This window comes from Wyeomyia smithii, chromosome 3 (genome assembly GCF_029784165.1).
Source record: "Wyeomyia smithii strain HCP4-BCI-WySm-NY-G18 chromosome 3, ASM2978416v1, whole genome shotgun sequence".
In the NCBI taxonomy this organism is placed as follows: domain Eukaryota; kingdom Metazoa; phylum Arthropoda; class Insecta; order Diptera; family Culicidae; genus Wyeomyia; species Wyeomyia smithii.
The window spans coordinates 124994183-125015872 of record NC_073696.1 but is presented as its reverse complement, the minus strand read 5'-3'; the positions used below and the strand labels follow the sequence as shown (position 1 = coordinate 125015872).

General features: G+C 36.6%; 1 protein-coding gene across 5 annotated transcripts; it reads left to right on the top strand.

Moving 5' to 3' along the window:
• Positions 1–777: 777 nt before the first annotated feature.
• On the top strand, positions 778–20147 carry LOC129729672 (enolase-phosphatase E1-like). Of its 5 annotated transcripts, none has more exons than XM_055688419.1 (3): positions 778–1078; positions 17620–19419; positions 19807–20147. In XM_055688419.1, the coding sequence occupies exons 2-3, from the start codon at positions 17622–17624 to the stop codon at positions 19854–19856; spliced, it is 1848 nt and encodes a 615-aa protein (XP_055544394.1). In that variant the 5' UTR covers positions 778–1078; positions 17620–17621; the 3' UTR covers positions 19857–20147. The 5 variants fall into 5 exon arrangements, with proteins under 5 accessions (XP_055544394.1, XP_055544396.1, XP_055544397.1 ...); XM_055688421.1 differs by having other exon boundaries at positions 17620–19444; XM_055688422.1 differs by having other exon boundaries at positions 17620–19463.
• Positions 20148–21690: the final 1543 nt, after the last annotated feature.

Here is a 21690-nt window from a genome sequence, read left to right as displayed (position 1 = left end):
GAAAGTTGTTTGATATTTTCATGTTTGAAATAGTAATTTTTAACGAACTGTGGTGAAATATCAAACAGAGCTGTTATTGTCATCAAAATTTGTTGTATTTCGGTAAGTGATTTTGAATCTTTTCTTAAATAACCGCAAGCGAAAGAGCGATCGCACAAAAAAGTGCTATAAATTTTATTGGTAGATAGTTTGTGCCGCACGATATTAATTCCGTTGCTGGCTTTCCTCGATGTTTCATTTATAATTGTCATCATTAGAATAGAGGTTAAAATTATTCCATCCTGCGCTCATTAGCTATTAGCAAATTTATCAATATTCCGATATTTTTGCGATTTTTAATGGTTTTCAACAGTCGCAATAATTTTGCTGATAAGGTTTTTTTATGTTATACCTTATATCCAAAATGCAAAAAAAGTGCTAAATAATTGTATCAATACTCAACGATGTTAAATTATGTTTAAGTTAAATTTTTCAGATACTTGATTTGGTTCATGAAATTTGCGAGCAACTTGCAGTACCAAGTAAACAAAGGTAAATAAATCACCAGAATAATTCAGATTCACTCCCAGCAGGTTTCGTGACATCTCGCATCCGTTCGGTGGGCAGATTGCATAGCATAGTGACTGTACCACACAGTGGTCTCCTAAGAGTTCCAGCCCGCTTTGTCACAGCAGGTCGCAACCACCGCATACAAACAGCGCAGCTCGCACGGGCTCTCGCGAAGTGGCCGTGCAGCATCGCGATCGCCGTGGGTATCTATATAAGTGAGCCCGACACAACTCAAATGTTTAGTTGAACGAAACATATTGTGCAGTTCGGAGGTGTGCCCAGCTTTGACCAAAAAATCGCAGACTGCAGAGTGCATTTGCGGTGATAGAGGATAGTCGGTATCATTTTTGTGTTTGTAACGTTTGTTAACGTTGTGTGTCCGAAGAAGTGACCAAGTGAACAGTTCGAGGGTACCCAAATCGAATAAACTTGATCTTAAGGAAGCCGATCGGAAGAAGGAAAACTGGTCCTGTTGGTAGCGTCTTCGCTGCGGTTCATTTACAAGCGTTGAAACGGTGATCTCGCTTCGGTAAGGACATTTGCATTTATTCGTTTTTGAAATCTAGTTCTTTTGGAATTTAAAACTTGTTTGGTTAGCGCAATCAAAATTTAAATTGAAACCGTGCTGCAGCGTTTTTCTTCTATTGGTGATAGCGTTATAGTTATTATAAATTCAATCATTTTTAGCAAGAAATAGTTGGGCTATAAATACTCAAACGGAAACATACGATACTGAAACAATTAGTAATAACTGCATGTATGGTTGATGTCACTAAAGCTAGATATAACTTTTAAAAACCTGTTTTATTTCACCCTGAAACGTATTTGAGCGTTTGAATTATTAATTCTTAAATAATATAGGCTACGAATTGACATAGCAACTTAAAAGCAATATGTGGAAAGCACACATTTACCGCTTGTTGGAAAGGATTTTTTGCAATTGGAATGTTATAATCAAAACTAGTATCACAATGTGTATGAACTCAGCTTAGCAAAGTTGGATGGCATTATATTCTAGAAAGAGTTCGTCCTCAAGTCACTGTTTAAAATACAGGTGAAAGGCAATGTTTGCAATCTGCACGTAAAAGTATTCTTTTCTCCACCGGTGAAATCTACCACTCGAAAGTATGTCACAATCTACTTCCACACAAGTTTCGTCAATCAAAACGATTGACTCGAACGAAGCATTATGATACTTTTTCTAAAGTCTGAAACCCCGTTCTCTTTTTTAGCTATCTTGGTTATTTCAATATCTGTAAAATGTAGAGAAAACATCAACCAATCATTCAGAGTTTGTGTCTATCTATCAGGACACGTTTCTTTAACCTATAAATAAGATTATTTTCGGTTTGTGTCTTTATTTGTAGAAGATTTTTTGACTAATAAATAGTGATAGCAATATAATATGCCTCTTAAATCGTTTTATCCATAAAGAAACTGTAAAGCAATTTTCTGTTAAAATATATTAAAACATTTAGATAAAGACTTTCGTTATTTGGCTTCCATAGATAATAATGAGTAGTAGACATCATTCTGTGAAATCACTAATTCGCTGATTAGTGATGCTACTTTTCAGTTATTGAATTTGCCATCTCTCTAGTTTTAAAACGCAAATTTTCAACAATTTAGTTTTTGGTTTCATTTGGTTTTCTCTCTTTGCTAGGCGAGTAAACCTGCATACCTTATACCTTTTTTATCGAAATGTGTTATTGAAAATGAACGTCTTCGATGCTTAATCACTGTTTCACTTAAAGAATTCAATGATTCTATTCCGTTAAGTTTGTTCACACAAATATCGCTTTTTGACGCTATACACACTCGACTGATTTGATGCAATTCTGTTTATGACTAAGTATCAAGGCTGAATCGAAATACAATTTTAGCCCGGAAAAGCAAACTGCATTTTTTGGCACAAAAATGCTATACGCTGTACAAAGCTAAACGGATTCCGTGGGAAATTAATGCACGTGAAATCCCTGAATATTGACAGGAAATCGCAATAGCTATTTATTCCTTTTGTAATACAAAGAAGCATTTTTTTATTTAGGTTAAATTATGCTAATATCTCAAAAAACTTATATATTGTAGAGTCTGCAGTAGGATCATGTGTCGTAGCGTGACCGGGTAACACCCGGGGCGGAAATATTGGATGTCACCCCTTTCCCTCTGAATGTCACCCTCACCAGATTGCAGTGATATCATTTTGTAATCAAAAAGAGTGAGAGTTTTCAATTGCAGTAAATCAACCTATTTTTGAAAAACTGGTTGAGATTCTACTCTTAGGAGCAAGTTTACATAATTTTCGAAAGTTCCATCGCGACCTCCTCGTAATTGATAATTATTCTCACGGATGTCACCACCCCCTAGAGGGTGACACCCGGGGCGGTCCGCCCCCTCCGTGCCCCACGCTACGCCAGTGGTAGGATCTTTTAAAAATAGTTGTTAAATCAGTGAGCTTTGATGGAAAAACCAATGAATGAATGATGGTTGTTGGATTCCTGTTTCCTTGTTAAAATCAAAGCTGTTCTAAATAAGCAATCCATTTTTATTCATCCTCTTCAGGGAAAACAATGCCTCGTTCCACATGATTTTCATTCAAACTTTCTAACTTGTAGTTACTGTGAACTGTCGACAACAGATTTAAACAACGCACAGTATATGAGTTTCAGAAAGTAGAGTGAAACCACAGACAAAGACACACCACGAGATTTGTCGCACAAGTTAGTCGGAACCACAATTTTCTTAGAATTTTGTATGCAGTGGTACGTCTGTTTGTCTGTGGTAAAACTACTTTGGACCACCTGTCAGATTATCTTAATTTATATGAAAACTCGATGGCTTTCTAGGAAACTTCCAGCGCTTCCAGCGTTAATTTGCTTCGAAATCACGAGTCACAATTAATTCCAATTTATTGCAGGGATCATTCAAATAATACATAACGCGCTCAGGGGTGGGGGGTATACAGCAAAGAGTTACTTTTTTTGTGGCAAACATGTAGAATTGCGTTACGTGGGGGTGGATGGGTATTGAAAATTTCCAAATTTTGCGTTATGTAATATTTGAATGGTTCCTAAAGAGAATAAACAGTTTTTCGTCAGGGTGCTCCACCGAAGAAAGTGGTCCATTCAAGTAAGTTCTACCCTACTATATAAACAAAATAAATTTACACTTAGCGATTAGTAAATATTTCACTTTAGCGGGCAAGCACCAGCAACAGAAAAGAAAGCAATATCTTTAATAATAATTTGCATGCAAGTTAAAACGTTTTGTAGCTTACATGCAAACGAGTGCTGAAAAATAACATATTATAACTATAGTTAATCGTTTGGCTTGCATTTCGACGATCTGCCTGACGTGAAAATTTTGGCATCGCTGTATTTTGAATGAATGTGGAACTGACGCATGCTAGTGTGTATCCTGGCGTTTCGAATGTAACTCGAACGCACAGGCAGGATCATTATGTCTTCGTAGCGATGTAATCACCACCACTTTCATAACAAGCTTCCACTTTTGATAGATGGACTGCGCTGTTTGATTTGATGCTCGTCATTCGTATGGGATTGATCCAGAGATGCCAGTCTTCTTGACATGATGTTTCTGGCTAAACGTAGCTTTGTTTGCCTGCTCGTTTTTCGGCTAAATAATCGGTGATAGCACCGTCGCAAAAACGAACACGACTAGTTTGTCTGAAGGAAGTCATCTAGGTATTGGTTTTCAGGTGTTTCACAGTTCAACAGTTTACAAAAACATATATCACAAACTAGCTCCAGCTCATTAAAGGAGCTTTCACACAGATACACTGGAAATTGTTATATAGTTAAGTCAACACTCAAAAGTCCTTGTTACTATCAAAGTTCTGCAGGAGTGGATTAGCTGACTGACCGCTTGAAAGGTTTAGGTTTGCCCGAAGACGTTAGGTTTCATTATCAAGAACTATAGTTATCTACAGAAAATTTTAATGGGCCAGAAAAAGGAGCCCCATAACCAGATTTATTTGTGTGTCACTGATTTAACGTAACGTACAGAGTATGTATACTCATTTGTAAGTTTAAAGCGTATTTTAATCAAACTGATGATATATTTCTAATTTTCTGTAGGTTCCAGCTCAAAAACGGCTATTAAGAATCGAATAGATTACGAAAAGAACCAAATTAAAGAGTCCCCTATCTGTCAATTTTGATTATGAATCCGACTCATCAAATTAACACCGTGGCATCAAATTAACACCGTAAGCTTTGATAAAGCTTTGCAGCATTATTTTCACTTTTGTGCACATAACATATTTTTACAATACCACAAGTGTGCAGATTCGTTTCCAAAAACCGGTTCATATATGGCAACCCTGGTTCCTTATCTGGCCCAGGGGCCTATAAACGTCAACATTTTGCCTACCAATCATAAATTCATCACGGTGGTAATAGGTATTTCATTTCAAATGCTTACAAAACTTATCTTATTCATTGAAAGTGCACATTGTACTGAAAATAAATGTTGAGCTCTTGTTTGTTCGCATCTAAAACGACATTTACTCGAAATAAGTCTACCGACAAAATGGGACGTTCACTCTATATCACTTGTTTTACCCAAGCAGCACTTGCAACATGTTTTCAAATGAGTCTACTCAATATTTGTTGTTTTAAAACGTTTTTAACGGTGCAAGAAACTTTTCCGGTTACTCTAAAGAAATTTAAAAGAATTGAGCAACATTTTGTTATTTACGTGTATCATTCTCGTAACTGAACACTAGAAATTGCTCAATAGTTTTCTGCAATCTATTTCCAACTGCATATTTCATGATGCTTTTAAATAACGATAATATCACATGATGTTGCATATTATTGTTTTACAAATGTTTCCTTCTTACGAAAGCAAACTAGTGATGAAAATGTATAGCAACATCTTTTTAAAGCATATATTTGCTAAAATTACCACACAGTAAACAGTCATCTTCAATATAAATAAACGATGAATGATTATTATTGGAAATATGGTTTTGTTATTTCATATTTCGCACCATTAACACTTTATATCCACTGAGCAAGGTTTTCTGAAATATCGTTTCCCAAAACATTGTTTATAATTTGGCGAGTTTGAATCATAATATTTCTTTTACAACACTTTATAAAAGGCGCGTGAATAATTACGAAGTAAAAACATTTTTTGCACGGTAAATTTTGAATCGCAGGTACAATACCTATCAAGAGCGTAAGTGGATAAAAAATTCGATATATTTGAGGTTTTTATAATGTATGTAGTTATATGAAACGTCGCGACACCATTACCGAAAAGTAATGAGAGTAAAGGTAAACAAACTAAATTTTATTTCTCCTCTCTTTTCTTCCTATACTGCAGCGGCAATCGATGCAGATGATGATTTCACACAGCACTGTTAGTTGCATATAGGCTCCACCTCTTGCGCTTTTTCGGTTATTTACAAGTTGAATAAAAGTAACGGATGCGAATTGTTACAATCTTTGAATGCTGCATTGAGAGTTGCATTTGCTTCATTGCAACAATGTGTGCTGCTTGGGTAGGGCAAACCAACCAAAAAGTGGGTACCAGAAACGCTGGTACCAGAATCAATGAGTGGTAGATGGAAAAAGTATGGAGTTTGACAGCCACAAGAGCCCCCTGATCTGGCCTGATGGAAAATTGACATTATTGAAAAATCATATTTAGACTGATACAAATTTTGAATAGTCCATAAAGTCCATGGTTATCAAAGTTAGCTAAGGGGAGGGCAAAAAATAAATAACACTGAGAAGAAAAAAAAGAATAGCTTTCATAAAACATTGTATGCAAGTTACGACGTTTGTAACATGCATGCAAAAGTGTGTTAAAAAATATCACATTATTATGATTATTATTCATTTGGCTTGCCTTTTGATGACACTTTCACTGTCACTGGACTTGTTTTTTGCTAAATCAAGCATATACGCTGTCGAAAAGTCAATAATATAACCAACGGCTTGAAGTTTTTTTCTTGCCCTTCCAGTTTTCAACATTTTTGAAGGGGGGGGGGGGGGTGACATAAAATGAAAATGAAATTTGTATCGGCCTTAATACTGTTGTGCGCACCTTCCTGTTACGTTCGTAGTCTGCGCACTTGTATATGTGGGGATGAAATGGCATGTTACACTGCAGCTGTACTTCACGCTGCTACGAAAAGCGATATCGACTGATTTGGCAACACTGAACAGGAGCGAAGAGCATGTCAGCTGGCTTCTCTTCGCGGCCATTGTTGTTTGGGTCTCAGCACCTTGGGATTCGTCAAAATGGGGGTTCTGTCAAACTATAGGTAATAGGATTACGGTGTCAGGGGGGTGGCTGTGCGGGTTTACTTTTGATATGCGGGGGTCTACTTTGGACACTTCAGGTTTGTCATGTTTAAAGGGTTGTATACCTTTTTACCTTTTTTATTGTATAAAAGTAGTAAGTTTTAAAAGTTCAGTTATTCAACAACAACAAACAAGTTTGTTCATAAAAAAAAAAACAATTATTTGGGGAGTAATGGCCGTTTGCCCGAAACGCTTATTTTTGACAAAGGTTTGCGGTGTTTACGATAGTGACACAGCAGACAACTGAAATCGAAAAACTCATATCATTTCATTAGTTTAGACGTGTGCCGGGTATCTGAACGATCGTTTTATTTTCAGTGCAAACTTTTCCCGAAAAAACATGTTTTGAGTGCTGAAAATTGCATTATTTCTTTTTCGGTAAAGTTAAACTTCGTATATCAATAATCAATCGTTCAACGACCGGAGAATTTAATCAGGAACTTAAAAATAAGGATGAAGAGAATAGGTTCAGTAGTTTCACCGCAATCGTAAACACGGCAGTCATTTTTTGAGTAATACCATTCCGCGATAAACGCGCATAAAGTTTCAAGTTTAGCTTACACGACCGTGGCGAGGCGCGCTGCAAATCTTTCTAACTTTCTCCCTCTTGCTCAAATCTTCATGAAAATTTGTAAAAATGTTATCAAGATAAAAAAAATCAAAAAAATTGTAAAAATATTGAAGGCGGTCAATTTTTTGTCAGCCATATTGCGAGGTTATGTTTGTGTTTGGCACGAACCTATCGAAAGACCAATGAATTTCGGAAATATACTGTAGTTTCAGACGTACATTCGAGGACCACGTTTTGAACAGAAATTTATTTTAGTTCAGTAATTGAGTAAAAATGCATTTTTGTACAGAATTATATCGACTTTTTTATTCATGAATGTTGCAAACATATTTGCGTTATATATAAGTAAAAATCATGTAATTCCATTCACTGTAATATAAGTTAAAATTACATTAGCTTAAAAACTTGGTGAGTGTCAAAAAAAGCCCCTCACAATGGTGTCTTCTTAATTTTAGACATACTTTCGAAAATTAATTATGCGTCTATTAACAACCAAAAGTAGGGTAACGAACGACTTAATCAGTGGCGCCTATTTTAATCAGTCGGAGAAAACGGGCCTCAAACTCCAGAATTTTGTTCAATATCGACAATTGCAATGACGAGAACGAAAACTCCGATTAATTAACTGTCGTACGAATACATAAACGTACGAATATATAAACATCAATCAAAAAATTAACCAAAATTGCAGCCATTCAGGCGCCGGGTGCTGAAGAAAATACCCTGCAAAACAGTTGCAAACTGCCTAAAATAGGATCGGAGTGATTGGATTAGTTTCCCTCGATTGGGAACTTCCATAACAAAATTATTTATTGTTAAAGTTTGCTAAATCATTTTTACAATCTGAAAACGAGTGCTGACAGAGGGAGTGAACAAATTGGTATAGGTACTTATGTTTGTATTTCACCTTACACATTTCGAGTATTTCGTCTCAATACACCGGCCGCTCAATAGGCTGCTTAAAATAGGTTCCCTATCTTACAATATAATGATATTTTTTATTTCGATATTTTTTATTTCGAGAGATGTTTTCGGAATGACAGTTTTGTATAACCTTATTCAAGTGTTGTGATATTGACCTCTATTCCACTGCTGGCAAAAGAGGGCCATTTTGAGTTACATACATAGTTTGTGATTCATCCTCAATTATCAACTCACAGTTCATAACAAAAGTTTCATTGTTCAGTTTAAAGTTTAATGTACTTTCACAATGTTTCTTAGCTTCGTATTTTGGTTTTTCGATAAAATTAACACACGTTCAAAAATTTCTCAATATTCCTTACTGAATCCTAAGATCTCAACGTGGGTTACAAGAAGATACGAATAAAATAAATAGTACCAGCCAAGTTTAGACTTCGAATTGAAACTTGTTTCATCCCCACTGCGCGTATTTTTATTTACGAAAATTCAAAACATACAAATTACAAAATTTTCTCCAGAAAATATTAACCGAGAAATCAAAACAACAGACCAGTGATTGTGTTTGATAATATATAATTGTTTTGACACATTTATTGATATACTTTCTCCTCACCTTTAAGTTGACTCTAAACTAATTATAAAGCATTTAGCGCTGCTAAATCAAATGGAGCATGCTAAATATTGCAAGATTGTGATAATTGAAGCTAACCCAGCTTTAAGCGAATTGCCCTAAATTTCTATTTATATACCAGATAACGGAATCAAAGCTTAATTTTTGTTTTCGAAAAATACGCTGTTAGAAACTCAATCAAAATACTTGAGATGTGTCATGGAAGTATTTTTTTTTTCGATGCACAAAACAGCTCTTCTTATTCTTCTTATTCAGAAATAAAGCCGAGGTAGTTCGTGCTGCTTTGTTTATTTGACACAGAGTTCGCAGCACTGTTAAGTATACATGACAATTGCGGGTTTTGAATACACGACGACTTGCTTTTCAGACCAGCATCGTACCTCGAGACTAGATTGGAGGAGGGACAAAAATGATATGGCCAATGAACTGATTTAACTCAATTAAATTTATCCCCAGTTTTATTCTGGCCTTGCAATTAAAATCTACTGGTCCATACCGTTAAGTTAGAATCAGAATCAAACGATATTCTAGCACAATTATTGTAAAATCACCGACAGTCTACCATTTTTAATTCTATTCGAATGTAGAAATCACCGAACCGATTCTAACATTCAAAGAATTTATCCCCAGTAGATACCAATGAATGGTGTTTTGAACAGCTTTAATTTGCATAGAGTAGTCAAACTGGTTTAACACAGATCACAGTAACCTGCTCATTACTACGTATTGGAAAACTGAGTTCACAATACTCACTAAAAAAACGGAGTAACTTGTTTACTACTGAGCAGCAGCTTAAGATCAAGCAGCAGTTCAAAACAAAATCTTATGAATGAAAGCAAACACAAACGTCTGTTATTTTCCATACAGCATACGAGCCACTCAAAGTCAATCGAGTTCACAATACTCACTAAAAAAACGGAGTAACTTGTTTACTACTGAGCAGCAGCTTAAGATCAAGCAGCAGTTCAAAACAAAATCTTATGAATGAAAGCAAACACAAACGTCTCTTATTTTCCATACAGCATACGAGCCACTCAAAGTCAATCGCATGGCGTTCCCAAATAAACAACATCGTGAATGCAATTTGCAACTGCAACTGAAGTTGCCGCTCTCAGCTGATCAGAAAATTGAATGTTCATAGCACAGGTCTCCGTAATTCGACTGTTTAGGTGGTCATTATTGGGTGAAGTTGTAGGGGCTTGGCTTTACTCTTCACGACTCGGCTTAACAGGCGATCGAGTAAAAAAACAACGTTCATACAGAGACGAAATGTATGTTACGAGTTCTCCGTGCAATACGGCAACAATATGCAATTTGATCCATCGAGTGGAGACCGTTGTTGGAAGTTTCTGTGGCTGTCGTTTAATCGAGCCATCAAGTGAAGGTTTCAGTGAAAATGGGAGCCAATAGATTCTCTACTAACAATTCAGGTTGAAATAAGTAAGTTCGTCATTCACTGACAACTTATTGTTAATGTGATAAATTCGATTAATCCACAAACACTTTGTGATCACTAAAATACGATACGTGCAGTCGGGTAAGGCGTCTAACAAGTCAAGGTCGAACCAAAAGTTTTGAACTCCTGATCGTTTATTTCGAAGCGATCATATGATTAATCGTACCTGCAAGCTGCCGTCGTGGAATCGAATGCAACTGAAAAGTTATTCTTTTCATAAAGGTCACACGTTTTACAAGTCAGTGGTAAGTTATACGTTCCATTAGGTAACAGCAAAACATCTGCTCGGGTGCTTCGAAATTACATCAATTAACGAAGATAAATTGTTCGAACTACTTCAACTACTTTGAACCTAGCAGCAAACATTGGGAATCTTTCGTATGCGAGGAAATTCGCATAAAATTGACTAGTGGTTGGCAACACCCTTTTCAAATCCAGTGAAATTTTGTGGGTGTGAAGATTGTGACTAACTTTGCATACAGTGCTGAGCAGAATAAAGTGGGCACCCAAGGTTTTTTTCTCATGTTTTTTTTCGTGGAAAGTGAAACGTAAATTCATCGCAATCATTTTTAAAATTTCATTCATTATGTTCTTTTTAAGATTAGGATTCAAATTGCACAGGGAAAATAAAGTGTTTTGCTTAGTAAAAATCAAGTGCAATTTCAAAGAAACATTGACAGAATAAAGTATCCACTTCATAAAAGCTTCAAACTAACTTACTTAAACGCAAACTTCTCGATAATTAATAAAGCCTTTTTTAGTCTTCAAAACCTCTTGCAATCGCTTCAGAATGCTCTCTTGGTTTTTAAGTTGTTATACATCGAGTTCTGTAACACATAATGATCTTCAAGGGTCAACTTGAGGAGTAAAACTTTTATACTTCCACGCAGGATGTTGTAGAGTACGAGTCTTCCGTCATGATCCCGTCGATTTCGACCCCACGACACTCCACCCCACGAAAAATACCCCCACACCGAAACGTTGTCTCTTTCGTACTTCACCATACTATGAATGTGGGAAGCTCTGCACCCGATGTACTTTTTCATCTTTTTCGAATAAAAATTTGAAATTTCGACCCATTTATCCACAGCATCGTTTACCAGTACTCTAGCGGCTGATCAGTGTGCTCCTCGACAAATTTAGGCCGTCTGGCTTTATTTGCCTTGCTGATGCTGGGTCGCTTCCGTGCAATCTTGCTCTTGAACTCGAAGGTTTTTTCTTGAAAGATGAAGATTTTTTCTTGGATTTGCCGGATAGTTACCTTTGAGTTTTTCTTCACACCTCTTACAATCTTTTTAGCAGTTCTGGCCTCAATTTTAGGGTTCCTTCCTCTGCCTTCCTTGCAACCGGCCGGTGCGGTTCTCCGTTCTAGATACCTCAAAACACTAATTTTTAGATGTACACGGGAATCGGTTTTGCGTGTCCTCCAGTTTTTTCCGACTTGCGAACCAGGCGCGAACACGTGTACAAATGCTGCAGAGTAGGCAGTTGATCCTCTAAGCGTCAAAATTTTCAAAACGTAAACAGTCGAGGGTCTCTCAATGGAAACGTATCGAAAACATATGATCGATTTATGGAGTTTTTTTTTTTCGGAGCGCCAAATATTTTTTTTGTTAGAAAAACTTTTTAACTATCCAGTGCAATTTGAATAAAACCTTTAAGAAGCAGAATGATAGAAAAGATTTTGAAAATGATAGCAAAGTGTTTTTTTTTTACTTTCCTTAACCATAAAAGATTTTACAAAAATGCTGTTGTATGCACGGGAATGGCATCGCTGTCAGCTACCATACATTTGACGCGTTACCAACATCACTGGCACTGGCACCCGAAAAATGGGCAGTCTACCCTTATCTTATGTTGATTCGGGCAAACCGGCTGAATTATGACTGCAATTATTAATAGCATATCAGACAGTTTTGAGCAATTTCTTAAGGTTTTCACATGGTATGTGGTATTCTAAGTGATATTTAGTACATTAATTGTGTCCCAAAGCAAAGTGAAGCAAACTGTGACAGCAGTAAAAGTACAAACGGTACAGAAATAGATGTTCGTAACGCATGAAGGCTACCATACCATTCCCTTGGTTGTATGCGAATTTGTTTAAAAAATAAGAAATGTGTTCATAATTATCATTTCCAATTCTAATTAAACTTTGCTTAAACTCATAATGTTAGATATCATGTGTCGAAATTTTGTGATAGTGGGATATAAACAAAAAAGTATTTACAAGTTGTACGATTCTATTCAAAAATATGTTACAGAATAATTTAACAAACCGCTTTTAAAATATAATACATTTTGAATTTTTTAATGCTTTTTCCAATAAATCCTATACAAAATTTTTTCTAGAATCGACTCGTTAGCTTAGTATAGTATCTTTACAAAAGTTATACAATATTACAAAAATAGCAGCCTTCCGGACGTTGAAGCTTGGGCTTGTTTTGAAATTGACATTTGAATTTTGTCACCAAGTTTCACAAGGAAGAAAAAATATTCGAAACTTATATGCTTCAGGAGTTTATTTCCGTGTGCGTTCCGAACTTGACACAGCTCCAGTAACTGAAATGTATAAATATTGCAGCAGAATTCAACCATAATTAGATTTCGTTTGACAGCTTCAATTGCTAATTCTTGTAATTCGTGTACCTTTGTTCCGATCACGCCAATGGCGCTATACCAGCTACAATAGAGGCTATCTATTTATCAATCACTTCATAACATGCCGCGTAAATATGATTTTCTTTTGTGTTTAGCGTGATGAGAGGCATTGGTGCCGGCATGACATAACATTGATGATGCTTATGCACGGACAAAAAATTGGGCTTTCGTCGCGTCACATTCAATGGCTCATAATCATAAGCCAGCAGTATGCAATGCAGAAGGTAGTAGAAACGCTGCTTATCTTGCATCGCTTTCGAACCATTTAAAGAAACATTCGCACAGTTGCATCAGCTTGATAAATAAAGGAGGTACCATCGAAACCGAAAGCCACTGCGCATTAAAACGTCATCCGAAATGACCTTCAAGGCCGTTCGGCCTACGGGCGTGTGTATCGCTGCGGTTCATGGATATTTATACGAGTCAATGTGGGAATCTTCTTTTGGTCAAGCCTTTCAAATAGACAAAGGAACTGACAAACGTTTGCCTCGCAGCCAGTCAGAGCCAGACTTTGAACTTCAAAAGGTTGCCCCTAAGTGTGCCTCACTCAGGTAGTTCAGATTCATTCAGTTTCGACCCGTTGATGTAGCGATTAATTTTAATGAATTCGTCTAAGAAAAACTTTTGCCAGGGCGAGATTCTGATGGGAAGTATTAAAATGAGTTAAAACAAAATGATTTATAGCATCCGGATGGGTGGATGTGAACCGTTCCTATTAGTTTGTATTTCAGAACAAACGGTTGAGGGGATTGAAATCAACTGTAGCAAATGTACCAATTTGCACATTATCTCATAAAAATAATGAAACCAGTTATAGGACTACTATAAATCTTACACTTAATTGTAGTGCCTAATTTTCAGACGTAACCGGTTCCATTCTGCTATTAAATTAAAGTTTTTGCTATTTTGTTTTAAAGCTAAATGAAAAATGACGTTTCTTTGAGTAAAGAAATTCATCCAATGTTCATCAAATGATTCCAAAGACAACATCCATCATGGGAATCAGAATTCTATAACCATTTGCATGTTTGTTTTGATTTTTCAAGAAACAAATGAATGGAGAATAATAATCTGTGAAGCTCATGTTTTAGAATATTTATCATGAAGTAAAAATCAACGTCGTTAGAACTCCATTGCAGTTGATTTTTGAGAAAAGTTCAAAGTGTTTGTAAACAGCTTATCAATTCTTCTTTAACGACATGACATAGTGTATTTAATAACTTTTGAGAAATTTAAAACATGGATGACGAGTCTGTCTAAGCTATAACGCTACTTCTGTCAAGCGTAAAATATCGTTATGTGCGTTTGTAGATGAACAAGGAGCAAGATCGTCATACGGGGCAGAATGTTCATATGTTGTTTCTAGGTTTCTGGCAGCAATTTTGGAATTGTTTTAAATTTGAATCATTGGTATTAATTTGAATGTAATTTTATTCAAAATAACTGGAGAAAACAAATTCGCTTTTACACAATGAACAATTGTATCATTCATGCACGCCTCGCGTATAATATTATACCTCACAAGCGCGAAAAATGAGGGTTTTGGCATGCGTATTAAAAAAAGCGATGTTGTTATTTTTTTGCTCCCATGCACTTTCCGTGTTCCTCATGGGCCCTACAACAACTGTGTAAATTTTCAGATCGATCGGTGAAACTATATTTTTGCGCCCAATTTTTAAAGTTTCCATACGATTCCATATGGGAAAATCCACTTATTCAAAACTTATTTTCTAAAGATGTATTAGCTCCTAAAAATGTATCAATACATGATATTTGTAGCATATTTACCTGGGAAAAACTATTCTGAAGACTGTAAGGCGCTAAGATGCTCGTAGATTAAATTATTTCCCTCAAGCTGATTGAATGTCTGACAAACGGCCCACCATTAAGTTTTTCTAGCAATACTGCTGCAGCAGAAATCATATCCTAGAAATGTGGCGACCATTAATGAAGTAAATCACTTGTTCAGAAAGGCTTTCATTCGTTCAACCAGTTCTTCAAATGCTATTAATGGGTTTAGAAAATCCGGTATTGTGCCGTAAACCGTTTGATTATTTTCCAAGAGGATGATTTTGTGACCGATATTTTCAATTATGGACCTTATGCTTCGGATGGCGATGAACCAGATTTTTTTTGGATTCGACGATTAAGGACGGGAGAGCTTATTGCGAGATAACGAAAACGTCGTAGCTGAGGCGTCAAAACCCGCTAACGTGATAAGCGAAAATATCTACAATGATGGATATCCAATGATGGATGGAAGTGCTTTCATAATTTCAACCACGTCAATCCAACCACTACCCAAAGTCGTCACAAATTTTACCCGTCAAGAAGCTACAAAGTTAACAGCGAGTTCGTATATTGCGGCTTTGAAAGTATCACAAGCTAAAAGAGACATTTCGCAGGTAAAGCGGATGAATAAACGATTGACCAGAACAAATACCGAAATAAAACCGGAAACGAATTAAAAAAGGATTCACTATGCGAAGTTTGCGGTTGTTGCTTCAGTTCCTCTCATGACGTCGAATGTTCAATTATGTTCAAATATGTTCAATCTGTAATGTGTGGTTCCATTTATGCAAAAGAGATGTGTGCCCAGGATGCATGCAATGATGTAATATTTGTTGACAAACATTAAAAAAGGTTTCCTAAAGTTAAATTTCGTCAAGTTGTATTATTTCTTCAACCGCACAGTAGTGTAGGGTTGATATTTGTTGACACTTTTGAGTGAAATAGAAAAAAAGCATCCATAAACGTTATTTTTTTACAATCCTTTCAGAGTTCTCCCTTCCCGCTTTTTGCATGGAAGTAAACTGTCAGAACACCTCATTATATTTCATGCGATATAAGCCAGACAACAAAATCAGTTTATCAGCTAACGAAGATTGTCAAGGCATCGGTCAGTGTCAGTGAAAAAGTATTTCGGTGAGGTTCATTTTGGTTGAGTGGACTGTTTGTTTTTCTTTTTCGCTTTGAAGTGAAGATCATTTGGTTGGATTTGTCGTCAAATTTTATACCGTAACCGCGAACGATACGCGCGATCAATTTTATCTGAGTATAACAGCACGTTACTAGGACGAAAATCTAGTGTATCTGAAAGAGTGCTGCGCTCATTGGAAGTGAAAATTGAAAATGATTGGCTGTAATTTTCGAAGGATTTTGCTGGGGAAAATGACTTTAATCAGCACTGGTTTTATGGACCAAAACTTTATTTTTATATGCGGACAAATTCATAGATAATTTTCAAATTGAAAAAGGCTGAAAAATTATGCTGTTTTGGAGTATACATAGTGAAACAGGAAAGGGAAACTTTGTTTCGGTACCTACGATTGTATGATACATTGATACATTGTTTAATGTTTGCTTGAAATCGAAAAATATTAACATGCCCATTATGCCCCATAGTTATGCCCAATTTACCACGTACCGCGACCAGCATCATATTTTTAGTGGCTTAGGAAATTATTTATAAATATGCAAATAACCTTCTTCTATAGTTTCTAATGTAGCAACTCTTGAGTATTATTCTTACTCTATGTAGTAAAGATGTATTCAGTAGCTTTTTGTTCACTTTGCCCTAACAATTTGCTGAGAAGTTTAAGGTACTCATCTTGCCCCTTGTTCCCCTACTTGTTTCGGAGGAAGAATTAAAAAACTGTCAAATCTGCTTCAAGCTGGGTTAATGTATTCACTGAATAATCATTACATTATACATTACACATAGTTTTTTGTGCAAATTCAAATTTTATTTTAGAAAAGCGCAATACTTGATTAAGACGCTTGTTGTTACTTCATATTTAACGTAAATCAACAATATGGATAATGTTCTTTATGGTAGAGCAGGAACCGCCTGTGTATTGTATTGAGACGAAATACTCGAAATATGTTGGGTGAAATTCAAACAGAAGTATATCAATCTGTTCTCTATCTTTTTCTCTGTCAGAACTTGTAATTCAAATTGTAAAACAAAGTAAGTAAACTCTAACAATAATCAAAGTTACCAATCGAGGGACACTATTCCAATCATCCCGAACCTATTTTAAGCAGTTTCCATATGTTTTGTAGGCGTTTTTTTTCAGCACCCGAAGTGGCTCCTGAATGGCTGCAATATAGGTCGATTTGTTTAGAATGATGTTTGTTCACAAATTTCTGTGTGATTAACGATATTTCTTATATTCGGAAGATAGCTAGACAATCAAAGTTTTCGTTTCCATCATTGGAATTGTCGATATTGATCAAAATTCCGGAGTTTAAGGCTTGTTTTCATCGACTGATTAAAATAGGTTCTACTGCCTAAGTCGTTCCTTATCCTACTAGTATATTAAAATAATATCTATTTTTCAAAAAAAAAAAAAACATTTTTTACAGTTACAAGTGAAGCCATAAAACTGTGGTTGTTATCTATAGTACAATTATACCATCTATAATTTTCAATATGAACTGCTTTAAATTACATATAATTCCAACATAGTTTTTTTTTTTTTTTTCATTTCAGCAATGAAACTTCTTCGGACCGCCATTATAGCTACGGTACTGGTTACGACATTAGCGTTCCCAACCCCTCAAGAAAACTCGGAACTTGACAGCAGTAGTGGATCGCTAGAGGCAGTAAAACCGGCCATCAAGCGAGTAACCAAAGTGGAAGCAGAACCGGTTAAGCAAATCGAAGAAAACAATGAGTCGACTAAAAAGATCGCCGTCGATGTCGCAGTTCCGCTAGTTGAAAAACCGACTCTATTGAAGGTTAAGGAAACCGCAGAGACACCTTCCAAAGTTGTCAAAACGGACGAACTGGAAAAAGCGGATGAAATACCTAAAGAGACAGTGCAAGCTGATGAAAAGAAAATAGAGACCATTCCTGAAGTTCAGGTTGCTGCCGAGAAGGATGATGTTGTGGCGGTTGTGAAAGCGACAATTGAGAATCTACCAGAAACAGACAGCAGTGTAAAACAACCGGAGAAGATTAAAACCAAGGTAGAAGTGGAGCCAACACAAAATAAATTCGAACCTGAAATAACCATTGCTAAGGAGGAAGCTGATGCTCCCACGTCTGTAGATACTAGTTCAAGTGACGTACCAGCCGATGACGAAATCTTAAAACCGGTACCAATAATTTCTTTTACCGAGGCTCTGAAGGAATACGAAACCGCCCTTGCCAAAAAAAAGATTTTAGAGAAGACAGAAGAGCTTAAACCGGTTGCTACAAGTGATCTCAAGGAGGTAAAAGAAACTGAACCAGAAAAAACTGAAGCAGATCTCGAGTCTCTACCCAAAGACAAAGTAGAGATCGAATCGGAACAAGCCATGAAAAAAATTCCAGTAGCCGTTGTTCAAGACGCTGCAAAACCAGAAGATGCTAAGATCGAGACCCCGGTATCATCGATTAAAATCTCAGAAGAAACCAAGTCGGAAGATATCGTAAAAGAGTTACCATCCGTACTGCAAAGCACAAAGCCTTCAAAAGCTCAAGCAGCTGAGGCATCACCAGTCAAATTAACAGGACCGACACAAGCTTTGAAGACAGAACCAGAAGTATTAGAACCCGCTGTGAAACCAGTGGTCCCTGTAAAAGCTCAAGTATCTGAGGCATCACCAGTCAAATTAACAGGACCGACACAAGCTTCGAAAAAGGAACCAGAAGTATTAGAACCCGCTGTAAAACCAGTTGTTCCAATGAAAGCTCCAGCAGCAACACCAGTCAAGTTAACAGGACCGACACATGCCTTGAAGACAGAACCTGAAGTATTAAAACCTGCTGTGAAACCAGTTGCTGTGGTTGTTCCATCAGTTGTTGAGTCTCAGGATTCCGCTAAACCCGCTAATGATGAAACCAAATTGTTTATCGTAGAAGCTACACAAGCCGAAACCGTTGAAGACCTACCCAAACCAGCTGAGCCGGCAACAATTCTTGAAAGTGAACCGCAGACTAAACCAAAAGTCGAAGCTGTAGCTGATGAGAAACCCGATTTGGCAACTGCGGAGGTTACTGCTGAAAAGGTAGAACCCGAGGCACCAGCTTCCGTCAAAGTTGTAAAAGAAACCGAGGTGAAACTTACCGAAGTGGTGAAAGATGAACCGGTTGTTGAAGAACAGGGGAGTTCAACTAAAACAACAACGAATGGTAAAGTTGTTAAGAAGGGCACTGAAGATAAAGTTGACGGTGACAGTTCAGCCGCTAAGTCTTCCGAAGAACTGAAAGATGAAAAAGAAAAAGTATCCGATCCGAGCGCCGACGAATCGGCTCCTGCTCCCGCTAAACTTGAAAGCAAAAACAAGGGAAAGAAGAAGTTGCCAGGTTCGAACAAAAAACAAAATACAATGTAAATGAGAAGAATTGATGTAATTATATTTAGAATTGAAAGTTAGCATGCAGTATGTATGACAATTCTACGTTTCCTAATTGCAGTAGATTTGCTCAATTTAGACTAGTATTCTGTTGCATTACTAATGACGCAATGCTTAGGCATCAGTCACAAAAGACGTTCGGATTTTCTAAGTGTTCAACCCGCAGCCTTTTGTATAATAATTCTCAACCTTTTGTTGTTGCTTAATTGAATTTACCAAAAATTTGTTAAATATTTGTGTTTCATCGCCTCTTTTGTGATTGACGCTATAGTTGAAAACTATCGCTCTTACTAGACGACAGGTGTGACACCAGTTATAATTTGTTCTATCTTTTCAGTTAATATTCGAGGATATCGGAAGCGACTACAGGTGCAGCAGAAGGAGTAAAACTCATCCGAAGGATATTCTGCAGCAGACTTCGAATACCACCAATGAAGCGTGCGGTTAATTCACTCATCGACAGAACTAGTGTTAAATATTCTGCAGTCGTTATCGAGACTCATTGTTTAAAACGTATGAGATTAAGCCCCATAAATGCATTTGGATTAGTTCTTCACAAACTCTCTGATTACTTCCGGTTAATTATCAGCCCGTTTGTTTTAAACTAATTCGATCCACAGTAAAGTATTACGCTTAAGCTACAACAAACGTATCGAATAAAATATTTAAAACCTAGAATGTCTCTGTACAACTCGATATCCAAAATTATTTGCCCAACTGTTTCATTTCCTGCCGACTTCCTAAATTGTCCAAAGTGGGGATTTTTTGACCCAAAGTTTCGCATCACACAAAAAAGTAAAATCGGTGCTAGATACGTCAAAGCGGCAAAAAATTGTGAAATGGAACATCTCTGATAAAATGTTGGAAGTCAATACAGAACAATTTCATTGTGCAAGATATCGTGTCTTTTTGCAGAATTTTTGGTCATAAAATGTCTTAATTCTATATTATGTAGCACTTAATATCAACCGCATATATTTCAGTCATTTATTTTTTGTTCAACAATACAACAATTTTTAGAGATACTAGAAAACATGTATGAATTGGTTAATTTAAAATATCATTTTATGTATATTCACTGTATTCCAAATATCTTCGGTTTAGGTGAACCGATTTTCAAGTTTGCTATGCCAACCGGTTGTTATTAAATTAGGGTACTGGGGGTAAGCCCGGCCCCCTAAGGAAAATGATTTTTCAGTAGGACTTGATGGCAAATATGGTTTAAATTCTTTCACAGAATTATTGCCCAGATTGTTTTCAGTTTTTTCATACTGTTATTTTACAAGGAATAGTAAAGTTTTAAAACTAAGATAAAAACGACGTTTAGCAACCAGTGCGGGTGAAACCGGAACCCCTTGAATTCACTTAAATTAACTAAGCCAATTTGAATTCAGAAACCGCCAAATGAGAGATCTCACATTTCTGTACGTTACTGTTGAATTTGGTTGTGGTGGGTTAGCTGGTACTCGGCAAGCCTATTATGTGACATTTTGAATCATATTAATAACTAGTTCTTCGGAGCCAGGATCACATTGACCACATCAGAGCATATTTCAAATACCATCGGGAAAGCGGTCAGTTTTGTGACTTGATTCAGTACATTCGACACCTCTAATAACCCTTGGAACCATTCATAAATTACAGAAGAGCTTGAGTGCATGGTTCTAAGCCGATTTATTAATTCATTCAGCAGCGAGGCACCGGTAATAGATGAAAAATATGTGTCAGTAACATCCAAATAGCCTCAAACCATGTCGGACTTACCCCATTCGCTGGGTGACGGTCTAACGTCGACAGCACACATATTTTTAAAAAGAGTATTTCTTCTAATTTATCGCTTCAATTTACCTCAGATCGTGATTGCTAACAATGCAGGCAATAAATTGTAGAGCAACGTAATTTATCGTTAGTCTTTTCAAATGAATAAAAGCTTATCAGCTGCAGTAGCGTATGTTTTGTTTATTATTTGACGGTTGACGTTTCACAGTGGCTTTGATGTGCCTTAAAATGTCTAAATTATAAAATACCAACACTTCACATATTCCAAGACACAGTTAATTAGTGTTTTCTAGTAAAACCCTAGGGGTGACGGTTCTACCCTCAGTGCCGGGCTTGCCCCCAGTACCCTACTTTATTTTGGGTCCCTGGATGAACTGACATGGTTGGTCAAGTCGACAATGGATCGAGTAATGTGCGTTGCCCGAGTTTCGGGGACGCTCTC

Bases quoted from the DNA above. Each gene is read 5' to 3' on its own strand.
- LOC129729672 (XM_055688419.1), top strand. From the start codon at position 17,622: ATGAAACTTCTTCGGACCGCCATTATAGCTACGGTACTGGTTACGACA. The intron at 19,420-19,806 runs GTTCGAACAAAA...CTATCTTTTCAG, and splicing joins GGGAAAGAAGAAGTTGCCAG to TTAATATTCGAGGATATCGG.